At 39.7% G+C, this 21271-nt stretch overlaps 2 protein-coding genes across 3 annotated transcripts; one reads left to right on the top strand and one right to left on the bottom strand.

Annotated features, from left to right (window-relative positions):
• Window positions 1-280: 280 nt before the first annotated feature.
• Window positions 281-6438, bottom strand: rbm8a (RNA binding motif protein 8A). Its single transcript, XM_034698008.1, is given in 7 exon segments — window positions 281-710; window positions 1118-1134; window positions 1137-1254; window positions 3377-3513; window positions 4184-4261; window positions 4366-4425; window positions 6263-6438. Coding segments are annotated over 7 exon segments (543 nt in total). The 5' UTR covers window positions 6330-6438; the 3' UTR covers window positions 281-644.
• LOC117822998 (type-4 ice-structuring protein LS-12-like) lies at window positions 6315-18682 on the top strand. Of its 2 annotated transcripts, none has more exons than XM_034698009.1 (5): window positions 6315-6428; window positions 16075-16251; window positions 16373-16447; window positions 16825-16975; window positions 18272-18682. In XM_034698009.1, exons 3-5 carry the CDS (start codon window positions 16396-16398, stop codon window positions 18531-18533), a joined length of 465 nt encoding a protein of 154 aa, XP_034553900.1. In that variant the 5' UTR covers window positions 6315-6428; window positions 16075-16251; window positions 16373-16395; the 3' UTR covers window positions 18534-18682. The 2 variants fall into 2 exon arrangements, with proteins under 2 accessions (XP_034553900.1, XP_034553901.1); XM_034698010.1 differs by lacking the exon at window positions 6315-6428 and adding an exon at window positions 10593-10607.
• Window positions 18683-21271: the final 2589 nt, after the last annotated feature.

The raw sequence follows: 21271 nt of genomic DNA, 5'->3' as shown, positions 1-21271 counted from the left end.
AAGCACCAATGGGCGTCCTCGGGGTCTTTGACTGATGCTCCCCGATAGAGTAAACACCAAATGAGAGCAGTCAGAGTACAACGCACCCGTTTGCCAATTGGCTGCAGAAGGATGAGGGGCAAAGCGGGTTTAGTTCCAGCAGCCTATGAGTGTGTCACTGCATCCAGAGTGACAGGTGCTTTAGAGTGGACAGAATAGCCTGGGTGAGGTCATCTCTAGGATGATGTAAACCCTACGTCATGAGCAGAGCTATATAAAAAGACAACACCAGGTCACTATAGGACTTTTAAAAAGTTTAATATTTCCCCAAGTGATATAAAACAAAACACTCCAGCACAATAAAATGCACAGTACATTGAAAAAACTGCAGAAACAAATAAGGAATCAGGAAAATTATCTAAATGCAACACTACAGGTTACTGTTCAGAGTAAACACTTAAACTGACACAGCTGTATTATCATCATCCTGTTATGCAAAGGACTGAAAATGTTAGTTGTTTATTCTCTTATGAGCAATTCTTCACCGTAGGAATTGAGGGAATGGCTCAACTTGAAGCCAAAATGTTGTACGAAAAAACAGAAATGAGTTTCTAATGGAGAAAGAATTATTGCCCGTCAAAGTGACGGACAACTCCTCTATTTAATTACAGCTGCAAAAAACTCAACGCCGCCTCCTGTCTGGACTTCTGCTGCGTCTCCGTCCGCCAGTCCTGTGGGGGGAAAAAAAAGGCATTTAACATTTAACAAGATATTAAATATCAGTTATTTATTCAGTGAAATGTTCTACAATAAAAACTAATTTTGGGGGGCTTTTCGCCTTTATTGACAGGACAGCTGAAGAGACAGGAAACGTGGGGAGTAGAGAGTGAGGGGAAGACATGCAGCAAATGGTCGAACCGGCAACCTTTGTGACAAGGACTGTAGCCTAGAAACGTGGGGGCGCTTAGACCGCTAGGCCACCAGCGCCCCTAAGAACATAACTTCAAAACAAGGATGAAAGTCTGCCACGAATATCTTGCCACACAGTTCCCAAACAAAGTGATAACCAAAGTGCACCGTGCAAACTTTGACAACACTTCCTTTACTGGCGAATTACTTCCACACGCAGCACTCTCACCTCCTCTTGTTCTTGGGGGGCCCTCTGACGAATCCCCAGTCGACGCTGATAGGTTGGCCCATCAGGTCCTGACCGTTAAGACCCTCCATCGCTGCCTGGGCTTCCTTGTACGTCTCATACTCGACCAGTGCGTAACCCTGTGGATCGTTGGAAACATTTCAGGATTTGGATGAACAACGCTGTTTGTTTGATGATTGATCAAAAGTTATTCTTCACACAACATGTCAGGAAAATACATATTCTCTCTCAGAGGCTGTGTGAAGTGGAAAGCATTTCTGGCAGAAGACACTTTGTTCTTACTTCAAATTTAAAACCATGCTGCCCCCTTGTGGCAAAGAGGAAGAATTAAGTATACCGTTTTATTTATTTTGGTGGCAATAAAAACAAAGAGACAATGAGACATTTCTGAACCTTATTTAACACTGCTAAATAAACCGTTCATTTCTTGGAATGTCGGCATCTTTTCCTGTTTAAGAATACAATTAAACTTAAACTCTCAGTCGATGCATTACATATTTTATAGTAACTATAATTGAGCTGGTTTAAATGTTTCACTGACCATTTTGATTTTGAGTGGGCACGTTTTTATTCTTTCATCTCTAGCGTGTGTGTGTTGTTGGTTCACTACTTAGTTGTCTGTTACTGTTTGCTTATTATTTGGTTCCCTTTCTGTTGATTTCATTTATTACATAATTATATTCTTATGTAACATCTATTTGTGTGGTTCTAAGGAAGACTATCTGCTAACTCTGGGTAGTAGGTGACAATTCCTTAATATTATGAAGGGGAACCTCTGATTCTTGTGATTTATTTATAAACAGCTACTACAAAGTAATCAAGTCAGCTCTACTCAAACTGTGAAATATCACAATGTTCCTCAACAAGGAGTCTTACGATTGATACAACCTACACTTAATCCTTAGACTCTTTATTAAAGGTAATAAACAAACCCATTAACATGATTACAATGGATCAAACACCAAAGAAGAGTCTACCTCCCAGAACAGAGATGTCAAAGATGCTGTCTTTACAGAAAAAGACTAATGTGGAGTCAAAGCTAGACTATCAAAATAAAAGACAGGTCACAAGTACATAAAATATAAAGATCCAATGGGGTTACTTTATTTAGAGACCTGATTTACGCAGAGTAAATTACTTGGAAAAAACTTTATCAGGCTGTTTCATATCTTTTAAAATTCCCAAAATTGAAACAGGCTATTATTACAATCTCTATATTTGAAGCTCAGTATGATCATTTAAGAAGTATACGGTGTGTTTCAGCAGAACTGAGACAGATTTAGTTTTCTGGTTGAGTCAACTTTGTTCACATAAGATCCTAACTACCTTTGAATAATCCACAGTGTAAAAAAAAAAAAAAAGACAATTGGATGGCATTTTGTTCTGGATTTGAACTTGCAGAGGGTCTTCTTGGTTTCCCCATTAATCTTAAAATAAGTTTCAAGGCATTTAGAACCCAGTTGCTGATTTTACCATTTTGTCCTTGTTGAAAAAATAAACAGGACTGATCTTTCACTTTTCCCTCTCATTTTAAACTTTAATGGAAAGGCTAAACACAATCATTTTCCACCAAAGGCAAACTGATTGAATCAGTCCTCTCTTGCAGAAAGGATGTGTGTGCAAAAATCTGCCAGTAACTAAGAACATGATCAAGCCAGAATAAACTATAAAATGTATAAACTGGGCCACACTGAGGAAACTAAAGAGTGAGAAATATAATATACATTTATAACAGAAAATGTTGTGTATACAGTACATGATGCACGAAATCTAAGTATTACACAGCATCAGTGTTATTACTGCACCGTACATGGTTTCACTTGCAGTGGTAATGATTACATATTTGGCTGAGCTGTACAACGGACCTTTTAAAAAAAAGTAATATCACATCTAAAGGATTCCTGACGGGAGTTTTAATCTGCAAAACATGCATGCACATGTTTCCTGGTGAGACATCTATTTGATTGATTTAAAAAATGAGGTTTTCTTTCACCGCCTGATAATTTAGTACATGTGAATTAACCTTAAAGACAGAGAAGATTACAGAGCCCTGAAGTCACATGGAAGGGAAAAAACAATTGAGTTGATTCTTAGAACCTTTTGTAAATACTGAGATTCCCCCCCTTTATGTCCCTTTGCCAAGATTTCCGTGCCAATGAGAAACTGTGTGCATTATCTAACTATGTTCATCTCTTCCATTAAATGAAGGACACAAATATGGTTCATGATTATTAGTCTCACCTTAAGGTAACCTGTTCTGCGGTCAAGGTTGAGATGAAGGTTCTTGATTTCTCCAAACTCTGAAAACTTGTCATGGATGTCCTCCTCGGTGGCCTCTTCATGCACACCGGTCACAAACAGGATCCATCCCTCCACAGCTGCAACAGGACAAGGACAAGAAACACATTAGGGGGTCAGATCATAAACCGAGCAACACCTTTTACACATTTTAGCCAAGTAGAGTTATGATTACTTAAGCTCCCATTTCTTGTAAGACGTGCAAATACGACTTGTATTGCCATCAAACTTCCTGAACCCAGGTTTGAGTCTCTCTTTTTTTTTAAAGGATTGGATTCAAATATCCCATGACAAAGTATTGACAGGAAAACAAGCAGTTCATGCATACCCACTTTATGTATACGTATAATGGTAGTGACACTTTTTGTAAACATAAGAGTTGGGCAGCAACATAGGCCAGGTCTTTCAACAGGACGCAGAGTTGCAAGTAAAGAGTAAAGTTTTTTAAAGTTTACATAGCCAATTCAAACTATTCTGAGCTTGTTTTTTTATTTCATTCTATTTTATTTGATCTTTATTTCATCTATATTTTATATTCTTCCATTTTCTATTAATATTTTGCTTTCCTATGTACTGTTTATGTCTATAAGAGCTCTGTAATGACTGAATTTCCCTCCTCGGGATAAATTAAGTATTTCTGATTCTGATTTGATGTAAATCATATATCTATTCTTGACAACTGAATAAGTTTAAAAGCATTGTTGAGGTATATGGTTGCAAAATTAAGCCAGCTTGACCATCAGCACTTACATCTCTGAGGGCCTGGCTCGTCTCCGTCCTGTTCAACAGTATCGTAGTCCTCTTTGATTCTGGACCTGGCTCCTTCCTCTGAAAAAAGCCACACATAAAATATAAAGATCTGTGTTACTCACCTAACAAACTTTATTTCAAGAGAGTACGTGAAGCAAGATCACAACAGAGTGGAAACTGACCTGAGCCGAAGCCTCGTCCCTTCCTTTTCTTTGCCTTCTCTTTTAACTTGTGGATGCTCTCTGTGGAGGGAAAACAAGAGGAGTTAGAATCTTTATTTGTAATGCTGAAGCCAAAGTCCGAACACACGTTGTGGAATTTTCATAGTCTTATATATATGTATGTAGGAATGTTTAACACTTGTATCTTTCCCGTGTCAGGTGCAGAGTAACTTCCTTCCAACGTCAGCTGAGGCTACTGGTTGATAGGCGGGACAGGGTCTGCGCAGTAATCAAGGTCTTTCTCCCTGCTGCCGTCTTTATTTGTATGTTTAGACTGACGTAGTGTCTCCAGACTAGAGCACCGCTCTTCTTCCCAATTGTTTTGTTTCCTATCGTCCAAATATGGGTATCTAACTTTAGTGTCGTCTTTGGGGATAAAATAGCCCGCCTGAGGGATTGTCTGGCAGAACTGATTTGGCATTGCACTGCACAAAAAACCTTATTTACTTTTGTGCATAGCTTCCACACTGCTTGGCAGTACCTGCATCCAAATGGACTTGAAGCACTTTGTTACTCGTACTGATCTTGTTTCCTCTTGTCCAGATCTTTGCTTGTGTGAATGACATTGTAACACTCTCCTGCCTGTGTACTATTATGTTATTTCTCCTTGATCAAGTTCTACATAAACTATTTCAACGTAAGCCGTCAGAGTCTTGTGTCCAGAACTGATAAATGCCACCACAACACTGGCACACAAAAGTTTGAACATAACACTCCAGCCCCTAAACACTTGATCTGCTCCCTCTTCAATGCCTAAACCCTTTTGAAATCCTATTATTAGTCTGTGAAGCTCTCAGTGGTTCAGATGATTAGTATATTTCTGAGCTGCTTGCACATCCTACAACCCAATCCAGCTTCTCAGATCAAGTGGAGGTCTTTAAAGTTCTGTACTTTGAATCATATATTAGTTTAGTGAGGGGGTCTGTAGTCCCTGTAGTACCAGAACAAACTAACATGAGGTCCATCACACCTGTCTCTACTTTTTCAATCGACCTGTTCTTGTATTTTAATCAGAATCAGAATCAGAATCAGAATCAGCTTTATTCGCCAAGTATGCTTGAACACACAAGGAATTTGACTTTGGTAAACTGTGCTCTCTTTGTACAAGGCATAAGAATAGGAATAAGAATAAGAACTACAATAAAAAATAAAATGAAAATATAATAACAATAACCTTAGCTATAAATACAAAGAAACAACAAATAGCTTGACTAATATGTACAGGCTAAAATAATATGATAAAGTGCAGTGGTGAGTTGCAGAGGTAGTTTTACATTATAAAATAGAAGTTAAATAATACAAAAAATAGAAATATGGAATTCTGCTTGAGAATTGTTGCATTGTATTTACCCTCAATTTAAAGCACATCCAATTTACCAGTAATGAAATGAACTTTATGAATAAAGTTGCTATTGCTAGACAACATCAAAGCTGAATTGCATGGATTAAATGCATAGGTTTAAAACTCTTCTGTTAAGCTTTCTCAGTTTCGTGTACAACGAGAGGATAAGTGTGGCATGCTAGCAGTAGCACTAGCATGCTAAGCGTGACTCCATTGATGAAAAACGCGCCATTCAAGCAAATAAAACACTTAACCTAACCTAAATCCTCACAGAGCTGAACGTTAAGCTCAGAGTTGTCAAGAACAAGTCAGTAGTTGTCTTACAAAGCTCGTTTGAATTAACCACCAACGTGTTATTAGCTTAATGTTAGCTAGTTAGCATGTTTTGGGCCTACAGCCATGCAGTACGCGCACTTTCAGCCAAGGCACTTTTACTAAAACACTAGACTCTAATATTTACACACCACTTGTCTGGCAGAACTTTTTCTAACCAAACTAAATTCATTGTGTTGTTACCATCACCATCCTCATCCATAGGAAAGTCCTCTCCTCCCGCTTCATGAAGGTCCAACACGTCCGCCATGGTGCCTGTGTGTGTTTGGTGTGTTTGCGTCTGTAACGTGAAGTGCGTGCGCAGAAAGAGCAAACAAGTCAGCGGATGTTAACAGGATCATGAGTGAAGGTAAGAACCAGAATCCTCTTCATTGGCCAGGTGCACTTACACGGGATTTGACTCTGGTTTGAATGAGCTCTCTTTGCAAAAGCAGAGGTGTCAAAAGTTTTCACATTCATTACTCAAGTAGAAGTATAGATACAAGGGTTTAAAAAAAACTGCTCAAGCTTTTTACTCAAGTAAAAGTGTAAAAGTACTGGTTTCAAAACTACTTAAAGTTTAAAAGTAAAAGTAATTTAAGGGGAGAAAAATGCCATTAAGGACAAACGCTTAGGCTGCACCACATGAGCCTATAGTGCACTACCCCACCTCCCAAAAAAAACATGTGTCTAAAGGCCATAATGGCTACAGTATAATGTTATATGAATATGTTAATGTTGAAATAATTGGGTTGCACCTGTTTCAGCCACATTCATTCCCATTGAAAATGAAGGCATTTTCGTGCAATGCAAAAAAATTAAAGTACCATATATGTGTACTCAGTGGCGCCATATAGGGGGGAAAAGTTAGGATGATTCTAAGGGCCAATGACTGACAGGGGGCCCGAAAATAGTAATATAAAAAATAATAATAATAGAAAAATCATAGTTAATATTTTATTCAGAATAAGGTAATTTAAAAAAACGGTCCCGTTGTCTTCATAAAATGGGGCAAATTCATATTAACCCTTCCTTGTAGTGGCATGAAATGGTACAGCCCAGCCTGAGTCGCGCTAATTAGTGATGGGAAGTTCGGCTCTTTTCAGAGACTCGGTTCTTTTGACTCGGCTAGGGTTAGGATTATGATTAGGGTTAGTGTTAGGGTTAGTGTTAGGGTTAGGATTAGGGTTACCGTTAGGGTTACCGTTAGGGTTACCGTTAGGGTCAGGGTTAGGATTCTGATTAGGGTTATGGTTAGGGTTAGGGTTGGGATTAGGGTTGGGGTTAGGGTTGGGTTAGGGTTAGGATTCTGATTAGGGTTAGTGTTAGGGTTAGGATTGGGGTTGTGATTAGGGTTGGGTTAGGGTTAGGATTCTGATTAGGGTTAGTGTTAGGGTTGGGATTAGGGTTGGGGTAAGGGTAGGGTTAGGGTTAGGATTAGGGTTGTGATTAGGGTTGGGTTAGGGTTAGGATTCTGATTAGGGTTAGGGTTGTGATTAGGGTTAGGGTTAGGGTTGTGATTAGGGTTAGGATTAGGGATAGGGTTGTGATTAGGGTTATGGTTAGGATTAGGGTTAGGGTTAATATTAGGGTTAGGATTAGGGTTAGGGTTGTGATTAGGGTTAGGATTAGGATTAGGGTTAGGATTACGATTAGGGTTATGGTTAGGGTTTGGGTTAATATTAGGGTTAGGGTTAGGATTAGGGATAGGTTTAGGATTAGGGTTAGGGTTAGGGTAGGGTTAGGGTAAGGGTTAGGATTATGATTAGGGTTAGGGTAGGGTTAGGGTTAGGGTTGTGATTAGGGTTAGGGTAGGGTTAGGGTTAGGGTTGTGATTAGGGTTAGGATTAGGGTTAGGGTTGTGATTAGAGTTATGGTTAGGATTAGGGTTAGGGTTAATATTAGGGTTAGGATTAGGATTAGGGTTAGGGTAAGGGTAGGGTTATGGTTAGGATTAGGGTGGGGGTAGGGTTAGGATTATGATTAGGGTTAGGGTTAGGGTTATGATTAGGGTTAGGGTTATGATTAGGGTTAGGGTTAATATAAGGGTTAGGGTTAGGATTAGGGTTAGGGTTATGATTAGGGTTAGGATTAGGGTAAGGGTAGGGTTAGGGTTAGGGTAAGGGTTAGGATTATGATTAGGGTTAGGGTTAGGGTTAGGGTTGTGATGAGGGTTAGGGTTAGGATTAGGATTAGGGTTAATATTAGGGTTAGGATTAGGGTTAGGGTTGTGATTAGGGTTAGGATTAGGGTTAGGGTTGTGATTAGGATTAGGGTTACGGTTAGGATTAGGGTTATGGTTAGGGTTTGGGTTAATATTAGGGTTAGGGTTAGGGTTAGGATTAGGGATAGGTTTAGGATTAGGGTTAGGGTTAGGGTAAGGGTAGGGTTAGGGTAAGGGTTAGGATTATGGTTAGGGTAGGGTTAGGGTTAGGGTTGTGATTAGGGTTAGGGTAGGGTTAGGGTAGGGTTAGGGTTAGGGTTGTGATTAGGGTTAGGATTAGGGTTAGGGTTGTGATTAGAGTTATGGTTAGGATTAGGGTTAGGGTTAATATTAGGGTTAGGATTAGGGTTATGATTAGGGTTAGGGTTATGTTTAGGGTTAGGGTTGTGATTAGGGTTAGGGTTATGATTAGGGTTAGGGTTAGGGTTATGATTAGGGTTAGGGTTAGGATTAGGGTTAGGGTTAGGGTTATGATTAGGGTTAGGGTTAGGGTTATGATTAGGGTTAGGGTTATGATTAGGGTTAGGGTTATGATTAGGGTTAGGGTTAGGGTTATGATTAGGGTTAGGGTTAGGGTTAGGGTTATGATTAGGGTTAGGGTTAGGGTTATGATTAGGGTTAGGGTTAGGGTTAGGGTTATGATTAGGGTTAGGGTTAGGGTTAGGATTAGGGTTAGGGTTACGATTAGGGTTAGGGTTAGGATTAGGGTTGTGATTAGGGTTAGGGTTATGATTAGGGTTAGGGTTATGATTAGGGTTCGGGTTATGATTAGGGTTAGGGTTAGGGTTTTGATTAGGGTTATGATTAGGGTTGTGATTAGGGTTGTGATTAGGGTTAGGGTTAGGGTTATGATTAGGGTTAGGGTTATGATTAGGGTTCGGGTTATGATTAGGGTTAGGGTTATGATTAGGGTTAGGGTTATGATTAGGGTTCGGGTTATGATTAGGGTTAGGGTTAGGGTTTTGATTAGGGTTGTGATTAGGGTTGTGATTAGGGTTGGGGTTAGGATTAGGGTTAGGATTAGGGTTAGGATTAGGGTTAGGGTTAGGATTAGGGCCAAACGCAAGCAAACAGAACCAAAACCGAACCAGAACCAAACTCACGCAAACCGAACCAGAACCAAACTAGAAAAGAACCAGACTCAAGCAAACCGAACCAGAACCGAACCAGAACCGAACCAGAACCGAACCAGAACCGAACCGAACCAGAACCAAGCAAACCGAACCAGAACCAGAACCGAACCAGAACCGAACCAGAACCGAACCAGAACTAAACTTAAGCAAACAGAACCAGAACCAACTCAAGCAAACAGAACCAGAACCGAACCAGACTCAAGCAAACCGAACCAGAACCGAACCAGAACCGAACCAGAACCGAACCAGAACCGAACCAGAACCGAACCAGACTCAAGCAAACCGAACCAGAACCGAACCGAACCAGATCTAAACTTAAGCAAACAGTACCAGAACCAAACTCAAGCAAACAGGACCAGAACCAAACTCAAGCAAACAGAACGCGAACAAACTCAAGCAAACAGAACCAGAACCAAATTCAAGCAAACAGAACCAACTCAAGCAAACATTATTAATGTCCTCAGTGCAGGTTGGCATTGAGAAAAATCAGATTCCTCAGCTTGGATGGGCTGATCCGATTTCTCCTCTCAGTGAGTATTTGCCCTGTCTCTGAGAAGAACCCTAACCCTCTCAGAAGGAATAGATGAAGCCACGATAAGATACAGCCTCCCCTCCATCACCTGTATCCTATATCCTCACATGTGATTGGCCACATGGCCGCCATGCTGACCAATCAAAACAAAGTTCTGCTGTGAGCAGAGCTGGGGCTGAGCACTGAGAGAGCTAAGCAGGGAAAGGTAAAAACTGGGAGCCGGCTCTCTCTCTCGATGCGAGCCGGCTCTTCTGATTCACTATAAAGCATCGGCTCTCAGAGCCGCAGCTTTTGATCATGACACATCACTAGCGCTAATCATCTGTGCCGCGCAGTCAGACAGAAGGTGCACAGTGCGCACAGAGCACAGAGTGTGCTTAAGGCAACTAAAATGTCTGGAAAGATAAAGTCTGGGTCCCAGAAAAGGAGGGAAAGAAAGGAGAGAGAGGAGAGAGAGAAGAAAGGGCAACAGTATATGACCCAGTTTTTCTCCAGGAAAGGTTGGTATAGTCTTTGAGTGGTTAAAATCAACCTGTTTGCTAGTTTGATGTCCATAATGAGATGAACTAAGTTTCAGCTAATTATACTAAATGGGTTTCCCCGCCCTCCCTACCAGACTCAGCAGCTGATATGCTGCTCCCCAACCCAATGAACAAGAAGGTGAGCAACATATGTCAATTAGCATTATTGAAGGGGGTCTGTGGGAATCTCTCTATCTTGCTTTCTCTCTCTATCTGAACTATTACAAAAGCCTATAAAAAGCTATAGCTAAACTACATAAGCTACAGCCTATAGTCTGTTTTGGATGCAGGGCAGGTTGAAGCATTGAGTGATTTTGTCCGTTTTAATTTCACGTCTGGGTCTATTGGATCCTGGAGATATGGTTACAGCAGTTGCACAGGGTTCTTGTGGCCTTTGATGATGGGGCCCAATGTGATATTTTTCATGGGGCCCAAAATCCCTGTACTACTGAGCATTAACGTGTTTCATGGAGCAGAAGATATGATGACTAGTTGCCTATAAATGTTGTAATGGTGCAAAAAGTCAAACTTCACAGGCATGTTATCAATAGCCTTTATTGGAAGGTCAATGTACATAAATGTGTTTTTTTTTAACGATGACAAGCTGGAATGAAAACAAGCCAAAATGAAATAGGAGTAACGAGGCTATTTTAAAATGTAACGAGTAGAAAGTACAGATCATTTTGTGATAATGTAAGGAGTAGAAGTAAAAAGTTGGCTGAAAATTAATTACTTCAGTAAAGTATAGATACCGAAAATTTCTACTTAAGTAAGGTAATGAAGTATTTGTACTTCATTATTTGAAACCTCAGTGTAAAAGCATTAAGTACTGAATGTCTGACTAATATGTAAAACACATGAGACAAAGGTGCAGTGGAGAGAAGGGACTTGAGCACACATATTTTATTGTCCATCTGCAGTTTTTTGTATCACTATTTTCAAGCAATTCAGGCCTATTTTTGTCATGTGATGTCTTGAAATAAGACATTTTCTGGATTTTTCTTATCCAGAAAAACACTAGCTGAGTTTTGTGTGTTAGCTTTGCTAATCTAACAGGAGCAATGTTTGTTAAAATAATTCACATGACCAGCAGAGGGCTCTCATCTATTACACAGAGGTTTCATGTTCTGGTTGTTGGATTGTCACTTGATCCCCATCTGGTGGTGAGTTGGGATCAAATGACTGAATGGGACTGAAACGAAAACACAGCCTGGACCGAGCTGGTCAAGTCACATGAGGCAATGACAGAAATTTGAATTTCAACCTGGAAGAAGAGCTTAAAAGCAGCCAGGGTTATTTCAAATATTTTCAGCATCAAAGTGTGAGAAGCAGGACAGTAGCATGCAGGAGGACCCGACAGAAACAGCACTGATCACTTGAGCACCATAATGAGTCTTTCTCCCATAAGAGGGGTAACAAACAACTGTTGATCCTACACTAGGGCCTGATTGAAAACCTACAGTGAGCTTAACATGTCGGCTTTATCTAGGATTCAGCTGAGACTTTATGTATCAAGAGTGCCCACATTGCCTTTATTGTTGTTAACACTGATATCTACCTGGCTATACAATTTCCTCTACTTTGCTGTACTATTGAAAATATTTTATCTGTACCTGGAACATAAAAAGATAAAAAGAAAATACTATGATACAAGAAAATACTGTTCAGTGCATCTGTTCGGACAGATTTGTTTCCATCATTATCAAAAAGAACACAAGTAAAGGCTGGATTTGGCTTGTAAAAATATGTAGCACACATAACATCCTGAACATTATCTTCAATCAATCAATTGTTATTTGTAGATTCACATTTAATGTTGCTACAGACACTTTTACAAAAAAATGGGTCTACACCATGCTTGTCTTTCAATATGTTTTACAAAGACCTATCATAAATCCACCATGAGCAAACACTCAAAAATTAATTTTTAGCAGGCAGAAAACTTGAGCAGAACCAGACTCATGCTGAACAGTCATCTGCAGTGATTGTGTTTGGCTCAGAGGTGGGATAGAGGGAGATGCAAAAAGGGAGATGGATAGAGTCAAACAGACAAAGCAGCAGCAACAACACCAGATAATACAGGCTCATGTCCACAGTAAAATATTGATGGTATAGATTGTGTAGGACTTGCAGAATCTTAAGGACAGATCTTAACAGCTGCCATTTGCAGAGTTTCTCCAGTCCTTCCTTTCAGCGATTACCAGAGAGCTGTAATGGAAGAGATCATTTTCTTGTAGTCTCAGGGGCTCTTGCTGCAGTAACGCAGGAAAAATAATTGGCAGGTTATGTCACAGATAAATACTTCTGACCTCCACTCCTGGTCACAAGATTAAAGCAGTGAACTCAGTAATAACTGGTTTAAACACACTTTCTTGGCAGCTGAGGACTGTTTTCACAAGTAGAGCAGTGACTCAGTCTGTAAGGACTTAGGTATGGAATGGAGGGGTCACCAGGTCAAGTCCTGGCTCTGACCAAGTTTGGAAATTGGTCCTGTTACTAGAGAGAAGCCAGTTCACGTAATGGGCACTGTGGCTCCTTAGAGCAAAACACCAAAACCCTGAACTGCTCAAGGTGCAGTTTCCTCACTCTGATGTTTGTGGCATGTTTCAACAGAGTACAAAAAAATGGAATGTCCTCTCAGGGATTAATCAAGTATGTAAATGACTGCCATGTAAATGAGTTGCAATGCTGCCATCCAGTGGTGAGAAATGCTTCATCTCTAAACTTACCAGAAAGGACCAGTGAGCAGTGCTCTAGGGTTAAGATGGATAGATTAATAAAAGGAAGGTTCATCAGGGGGTGAGAGAGACAAAGGTTTGGTTTATGAGTATGAGTATGTATCACTGAAACTGCATGTGAGTTGTGTCATGTTGTGGGTTCACATAAGTTCAACTGATACATGTATGTGTGTAGATAAGATAACAAAAGATAGACATTTTACACATTTCTACATTATTTTTAATCTCTGTCAGGTAACTTGAGTACTCTGTTTTGACATGTCTGTCCTATAGCACCAAACCACACTCCTAAAGGCCTAAAGTCTCTGTAATGCATTCTAAAGAAAGATAATAACTAACCATGTTTAAGGCGGTTGAATGAGAATATGAACATGCAAAACTGTACATCACCTCTGAAAGGTCAGAGCAGCTCAAGAGTCCAAAGTGACATCCATGATCTGATATCAATCAAACTGGGAAAAAGTTGGCTGGTTCATGTGTTAATCCAGTTTAAAACCAACACCCATCATTCAGTTATTTTACCACAAATGCTCCTGTTGAGTGAGGCACACTGTCCGTACGATCTGAAGCTTTTTACTCTTCAAACCTGCTTTGAAAGACAAACTCTGAGTTGGCTCCTTCAGCACACCTGCAAACACTAAAGTATTAAGAACAAGCTTGACAGAACTTTTTCTGAAGTATGCTGGAGACATACAAATGTTTTATCCTCGTTGTTCCTGAACAAAGAGTGCTGAAAAAACATCCAGAGCTACAAGAACAAATGGATAAGAAGGTTTCCATAGTGATAGTTCAGACACTCGATGTACAACCTTGTGTACAGCTGTAAGAATACAAAACACATACAATATAATACAATATGTTAAACACAAAGAACAGACTCACAGAAAACACACTAACTAGTTTTTAACTCTAAGTTTAGTGGACATACACAGTTTACATGTCTACAGGTGAAACATGTGCATTCACACACATGGGTACTTTAGTATGACTGTGTTGTCTTTGATAAGTTAATCAGGTGATGTCTTTAGTCACTGCATATTCAGGATGAACCAAGTACTGATAGGATTAAGCAGAATGTGTGAAAGGTCAGCCCAAGTGAGAAACTGTCCCATCAGTTGTCTCTTTGTTGATGTCACTGTGGGTATTTTGAATACATGAATAGTGCTTTGTAATTATAATTGTATTGTTTTATAGTATTTAAATAGTGATTTCTTTTTGTTTTCCTATGACTGGACTATTACCTTAGCTTGGGTTAGAGTTTACTCTGAGTGTGAGCTCTTACCTTCAGGCAGATAACACACAGTCCCCCAATATAAACTCTTTAAACCCCCTCTGTGCTCACCTTCATCCAAATCTTAAATAATGTGTCCTGAGTCTGTATGGCTTGTGCAATAACATCATGATGTTCTTATCTTCTTATCCTTTCTCCTGTTTATGCTGCTCTGAGCAGGTCTTGTGCAATATGAGTGATGTGGATAGTATGTTGTTTATGGTTCCCTTTGATGTGTGCTTCTTTGTTTGCTTGTGCAGGTTATGCTGCTTTTTTAGTGCTTTTATTCATGGTTTCTATTGTGAAGGCATTTGAGCATATACAGCACAAGCTGCTTGTCCCAGACAAATTTCCCAAAATAGGCAGTTAAGCATATATTATCCAACGTATTGTATCGCGTCGTATCGTATCATATGGCATTGTATCGATCGTATGGTATTGTATGGTATGGTATCATATCGTATTGTGTTGTATCAAATTGTGTCGTATTGTATCATATCATATTGCATTGTATCGTAAAGTAATGGTATTATACGGTATGGTATGGTATGGTATCATATTGCATCATATTGCATTGTATTGATCGTATCATATGGTCTATAATGGTAAGGTATCAAATTGTATTGTATTGAATCGTATCATGTTGTATCGTACCATATTGTATCGTATCATACTTCATCACATTGCAATGTATTGATCAATATGGTATATTATGGTACGGTATGGTATCATATTGCATCATATTGCATTGTATCGATCGTATCGTATGGTCTATAATGGTTTTGTATCAAATTGTATCGTATCATATCGTATTGTATCGTATCATACTGCATCATATTGCATTGTATGGATTGATATGGTATATTATGATATGGTATGGTATGGTTTGGTATGGTATCATATTGCATTGTATCAATTATATCATGGTATTGTATGGTTTCGTATCAAATTGTATCGCATCGTATCGCATCGTATCGCATCGTATCGCATCGTATCGCATCGTATCGCATCGTATCGTATCATATCGCATCGTATCGCATCGTGTCGCATCGTATCGCATCGTATCCATAGAACCCCACAAATGTTCAAGGAGCTCTCCTTTCTCATTTTTTGAGTTCCAAGATGTTTTAATTGTTTGAAAGAGAGAGCCTCTGAGTTTTTCTTCTGTTCATTATGACTTTGTGAGACACTCTCTGTAAAAATAAGACCATCCCCATTTTTCCAGTCTGCATGTTGTGGTGTTGTCTTGTCTGTTAAAAAAAAAAAAAAAACTTAATTCTTAAAGATACATTTTGATTTTATATGTAATATTTGATAAGATGATCATGTCTGTGTAAAACTTTGGATTTTCAACGTTACCAACATCTTTTACTGTCATGTAACTGTAATGAAGGTAAATCTCCTTCACTCTGTGTCACTTAAAGACCTATAGTACAATAGAAGTGTAAAGTAGCATTCAATTAAAACACTCTTAAAGCAAAGTTATTACCTCACAAGTTTACTCCAGTTCACTTCTTGAGATAATTCACACCAAATAGGTCACAACAGCCAAACGTTGTCACACACAAACATTGGACTTTGGGTCTTTCTTGTGACAGTCATCAAGCATCAAGGTTCAGCCAACACAAAAGGTTGTACTCATCATGTCAGGCCAGGTCTTCACATTGGAAATGATTACACCCTGATTAGCTGTGATTTACTCATCCTGTGGGGTATAAAAGGCTCTCCCTCACTGGCAGAAGGCACCATTTGGTCAAAGAACCCCAGGAGTTAAGGTAAGTCTCTGCCTGCATTACCTTAGTGTACTGGAAATTGCAATGACTGTTACTTGTAACTCATACATTCAGAGTATTCTCCACATTTTTGAGTGTTTCCTGACTTCTTGACTCTCTCCAGGTTGGTTTTGCTCATCTGCAGCCATGAAATTCTCCCTGATTGCCGCTCTTGTCGTTGTACTGGCTGTTGCCCATGGTAAGACATCTTTTCACTGATTTAAAAAGGAATGTTCTTTAAAGATTACATATGTAAAAAACAGCACATAGACCTACGTTTATTTTAAATATCTGCTTTAACTGTGCATAGAAGGCCTTTCCTCTTTGACTGAAATGCTTAAAAAGGCCTTGATTTTGATATCAACACTGTGTTTTAGTCTTATATTTATTGTTTGTTAAATGGCCGAGAAGAAATGCTTGCATCACATCTTAGAACATGTGCATTTCCACCCTTCAGTCTTGAAGATGTTACTGTAAACACTTCAGCCGTGTCTTGGGCCTGCAGGGTTTGATTTCTAACAGATTTGAATGAAATGTGGAGGCTTCAGATAAAGAGTGGTGACCGTGTGTTTGCAGGCTCTGACGCCGGGTCTCTGGTGAAGCGTGACGTCCAGGCTGACGTTGAGAAGATCAGCGAGGTCATCAATGAGATGTCCGCCAGCCTGACCGCTGCCACCGAGGACATGGTGGAGAAGGTGAAGGCTATGGAGGTTACCAACACCGCTCAGTAAGTCACAGAAACATCCACCTCTGTTTTCTTGTTCTCCATTATGTTTCTTTACCTCTTTCAAAAATGTTCTATGGACAAAATGATCATGTTCAAATGTTTGTTAGGATTGTTTGGTTTGTAAATTTGGAGGTCTCATAATTTAAAGTCACTTTTGTTGTCCTATCACTCCATGAACTGTAAGAACAAAATAGTCATTACTGGACGGCACAGGAAAGTTTAAGAGGGGCTAATTACTCCTTGGAAAATGTATCTATATTTTTAATTTATGATCTACTCTTATTACAACCCAGATTTTCAGGAAATTGTGTTCCTGTGTTAAATTTAGATCAAACAGAACACAATACATATTCAGATCTTAAAAGAAAAAAAGTACCTACACACAGTATTTACTCTGTACCAATACATATTTTTCTTCTTTCTAAAATTCACTCATTCTCAACTTAATGCATGCAAATTTTCAAAATATGTTACTGGGCTTGTGGCTATGCACAAATACATATAGGAGTGGTTCCCAAACTGGTGGGTGCGACCCTAAGAGTTCTCATGCGGGGGTGCAACAAGACTTATTTAAAACAGCCCTCAGAGTGCTACTCTTCTAGCAAAGAATAGCCATTTTTTAAAAAGGACTGCCAGGGAAATGTAAGGCTGACACAGAATCTACAAAAAACATCACTAGCACAAGTAATAATTAATAAATCAAATACAAGAAACTACAGCGAGTCAAATCTCGCCCCAGTTTGACACACGCTGAAGCTGAAAGTCTGTAATATTTTTCGACCATGTTTGATTAATTCTAAAGATAAAGGTATTTGTTAGTTTAGGATGCATCTGATGGTGTGATTTAGTGTATGTGGACGTATGTTTATGTGTAAACGTGTACAGTGAGGGGCAGGGGGTTTGGAAATAGAGGAGAAGTTTATTTATCTGAATTTTAACGGGACAAATTCTCTCATTTATTTATTATATTCTACAACTGAGAAAACACAACAAATGTGTCTCTTTGATTCATTAGTCAGGAGGAAAAAATCATTTATAACTGAAAATGTCATGTTAAATATGAGGCCAAAGGTGAACTACTTTACCGACACTAACTGGTGAAACTTTCGATCATGACAGATAATCTGCTTTCATACATGCACAAAAGCTCAGATTGTTCAGTCTGATCAACCTGGTGTGGCCGCAGTCACTTCAGAGTCATTCAGAGAAATAGTCAGACACTTTGAGTTTATTTTACTTTATTTAAATCAGCAGCAGAGATTAACACAACCACCTCACTTCCTCTCCCTTACTCAGGACTTACGTGGACGACAGCAAGGCCAAGATCCAGCCTCTGGTTGAGAAGTTCCAGGCCGAGGCCGCCAAGCTGCAGGAGCAGGTCAAGCCCTACATCGCCAACTTCGAGGAGCAGATGAAGCCCCTGACCGACAACTTCAACGCTCAGGTCAAGCCTCTGACTGACAACCTCCAGGCCCACGTCAAGCCTCTGACTGACATGATGGAGAAGTTCCTCCAGCAGATCATGGACCAGACCAAGGCCCTGATGCCCCCCCAGTAAATCCTGATGAGGGTACCTTCCAGCTGAATAGGGCTAACGTTCAACTCTGCCCTAAATGCTTCACTGGTGCTTGACTGTCTTACTCCTCCGTCTCCAAGTTATCTGAGATGTAATACTTGACTTCCATCATTAAAGGGGTTTGAAGTCATCATTTTGAGCTGAGTTATTCTTTATTTTGACATAACTGTATTTCATTTACATACTAAGCACAGGTATAAATCAACAGAAGCCAAAGGTCAAGTAATAAAGTAAAAATGAAATATATGGAAGCAGAATATGATGTGAGTTACTTATCGAAGTGGAAATCAATATCAGCATTACCTCTAACCTTTGAGTCGTCGATGTTCTCCATCATTTATGGCTCAATATTCTGAAGCACGCCGTCAAATCAGCTGGAGTCCAGCTTACTACTCTTGAAATCCAACTGAATTTATGGATGCATCGACGTTAGGGTGATAATTAACCTAATGCACATTCAGAATGATAACTAGAGCTCATCTGTGAGTGCGTAAAAGATAACCAGGTGTGACTTCATCTGCTTCTGTAACAGGACAGGATGATACAGTTATTTCCATCAGAATATAAGAAGAGGTCAGAAACAGATGCATTTGGATGTTTAATTTAACATGTGTGACATTTTAAAATAATCAGCATCAGAAATACAGGAAATACAGTTTTTAGAGGAGCAGTAGCTCCTCTAAAAATACATAATGAGACAATTAACAAGCAGAAAAAAAAAGAAGAGGTGATGATCTTTAATATTTATATTTGAAACAAAGATTATACGATGCATTCAGATGTATTTAAAGGTATTTTCAAGGCTAAATTTGGCTTATTTCTTTGATCACCGAAATATGTGTTTCTTACCACTCAGATTCTACCAGGTGTGTTTTTTTTTTCTTCTGCCGTTTGCTCCCTTGTAGACGATATAAATGAAACTGACACAACTAACTAACGACTGAGAGAAAATCACCCTTAAACGACCAAAAACACATCTTTTAAAAATCTGCCATCGGTCTCAGCGGTTGTGTCATCTGTGTTCAGAGGCCATAGTCCTCTTCACAGCGGTTGCAGGTTTGACTCCCAGCTTCAACCATTTTTCTGCTTCTCTCCCCCTTCCTTCTCCCCACTCCACACCTTTCTGTCTCTCTTCAGCTCTCCTATCTTAAAGAGGCCAAAAAAGAGCTTTCAAAAATCTGCAACCGTATTTAAACACGCAGTTAAAACAGCCAATCCCTTAAGTGTTATAACACAGCTGCAGTCTCCCATTTAAATGGATTGGTAATATGATTTGCATACTCGTGGGATATTGCATTTGTCCTGTTAAAGATGAGCTTTTCATTGTGAGCTGGAGCATAAAGGTTTGAACAATGACTCTTATAAAAGCTGTCTCTTTAAACCTTTGAAGCCAATTGTAAGCCAAAATCGCACACCTTCCCCCGTGGAGATTAATGTAGATTTGACCCAGTTTGGACTCCTCTGCACAATAGTGAGACATCAGGGTGTAATTACTGCTCTTATTTATTACTTATAGGGCAAAAGATGCACTCCATGTTTTGTCAAAAGGCTATTTCATGGTGTAAAATGGGAGCCTGGTGTTTGATTTTTGTTGGGACTGCCGATTTAGCTTCAGTTTGTATCTCAAAGCAGTGCGGGAGACAAGGACTTGTTGTCAGTTTGACCACAAAAACAACAAAATCACTAGTCTTCCACGCCGCTATGGACTCCAATGCAGACAGTGGAGGAGATTAAATGAACCTTTTTGTCACAATTCAAGCAGCATTCTTTAAAACTCTTAAATTCTTGTTTCCAGCAACAAATGTACAAATTAAAAAGAGTCTGAAACACTCAAATGTGTATACTTGCTCCCAGAATGAAATGACCAGCAGCTTTAATCTCTAGTCTTAATCTGTGGTGCTTCCTGATGTGTTGCCAGCCATACTCAAGGTGGCCTCCTTGAGCTAATATATGATGCAAGTCCTGAAGACGAGGGAGGTTTCAAAGGGGCTTTTTGACACCCTTCTGTCAAAACCCGACTTCCCTCAGCACTTATAACTCTGAGTTGAAGGCCGGAGTCTGTGTGTGTGTGTGTGTGTGTGTGTGGCAGCAGAACAGGCCATCCTGAGCGGCCTTCTCCTCTTGCTGGTAGAGATTAAATGAGCGAGTTGGCAGCCTGTCAACAAACAATCTGTAAAAACGCTCCGAGTTGTGCTGGAGAGAAATACACTTAAAGACAAGCCCCCCTGCCAGAGTTATTATTTCAATTACCTCAATAATCTGTGTACCACTGCCTCATTATATTTGAGAACAGGGATCATAAAGTCATCATGTTGCCTCTGTATTTACTCCAGTTTAACATTTCAGCATACACTTTCATCTTTGTCTGAAGCCACACAGCATGAATCTTTCTACCTTGAAACACGGGACCAAGGAGGGCTGGACTCAGGGTTCGGGATCCAGATGTTCTGGAGGAAGGACGAGACGAAGGGAAAGCTGAAGATAATGAGGCTTGATGTAGGGTCAGAGGTCTGAGATATCTGCCAGGACAAACTGTGTGATTCAAGGCTCAGTACAGCCGGGGGACAAACCTGCGTGCAGGAACAGAGAGAGCGACACACACAGACACACTCGCACACACACTCACAAGCAGTTGTTCAGTAGTGTGATTTTATGTCTTGACCTCAGTGTTCATCAGTTCAGTGTCAGTTTAATTCAGCTGTCAGTCAGTACAGTAGGTG

Source organism: Notolabrus celidotus, chromosome 12 (genome assembly GCF_009762535.1).
Source record: "Notolabrus celidotus isolate fNotCel1 chromosome 12, fNotCel1.pri, whole genome shotgun sequence".
NCBI lineage: Eukaryota > Metazoa > Chordata > Actinopteri > Labriformes > Labridae > Notolabrus > Notolabrus celidotus.
Note: the sequence above shows the minus strand (reverse complement) of the source record. Positions and strands in the feature narration are given on the sequence as shown.

Excerpts from the sequence above, each read along its gene's own strand:
- LOC117822998 (XM_034698009.1), top strand. The coding sequence starts at position 16,396 with ATGAAATTCTCCCTGATTGCCGCTCTTGTCGTTGTACTGGCTGTTGCC. Across the intron at positions 16,448-16,824 it reads TGTACTGGCTGTTGCCCATG|GCTCTGACGCCGGGTCTCTG; the intron begins GTAAGACATCTT and ends GTGTGTTTGCAG. Across the intron at positions 16,976-18,271 it reads GAGGTTACCAACACCGCTCA|GACTTACGTGGACGACAGCA; the intron begins GTAAGTCACAGA and ends TCCCTTACTCAG.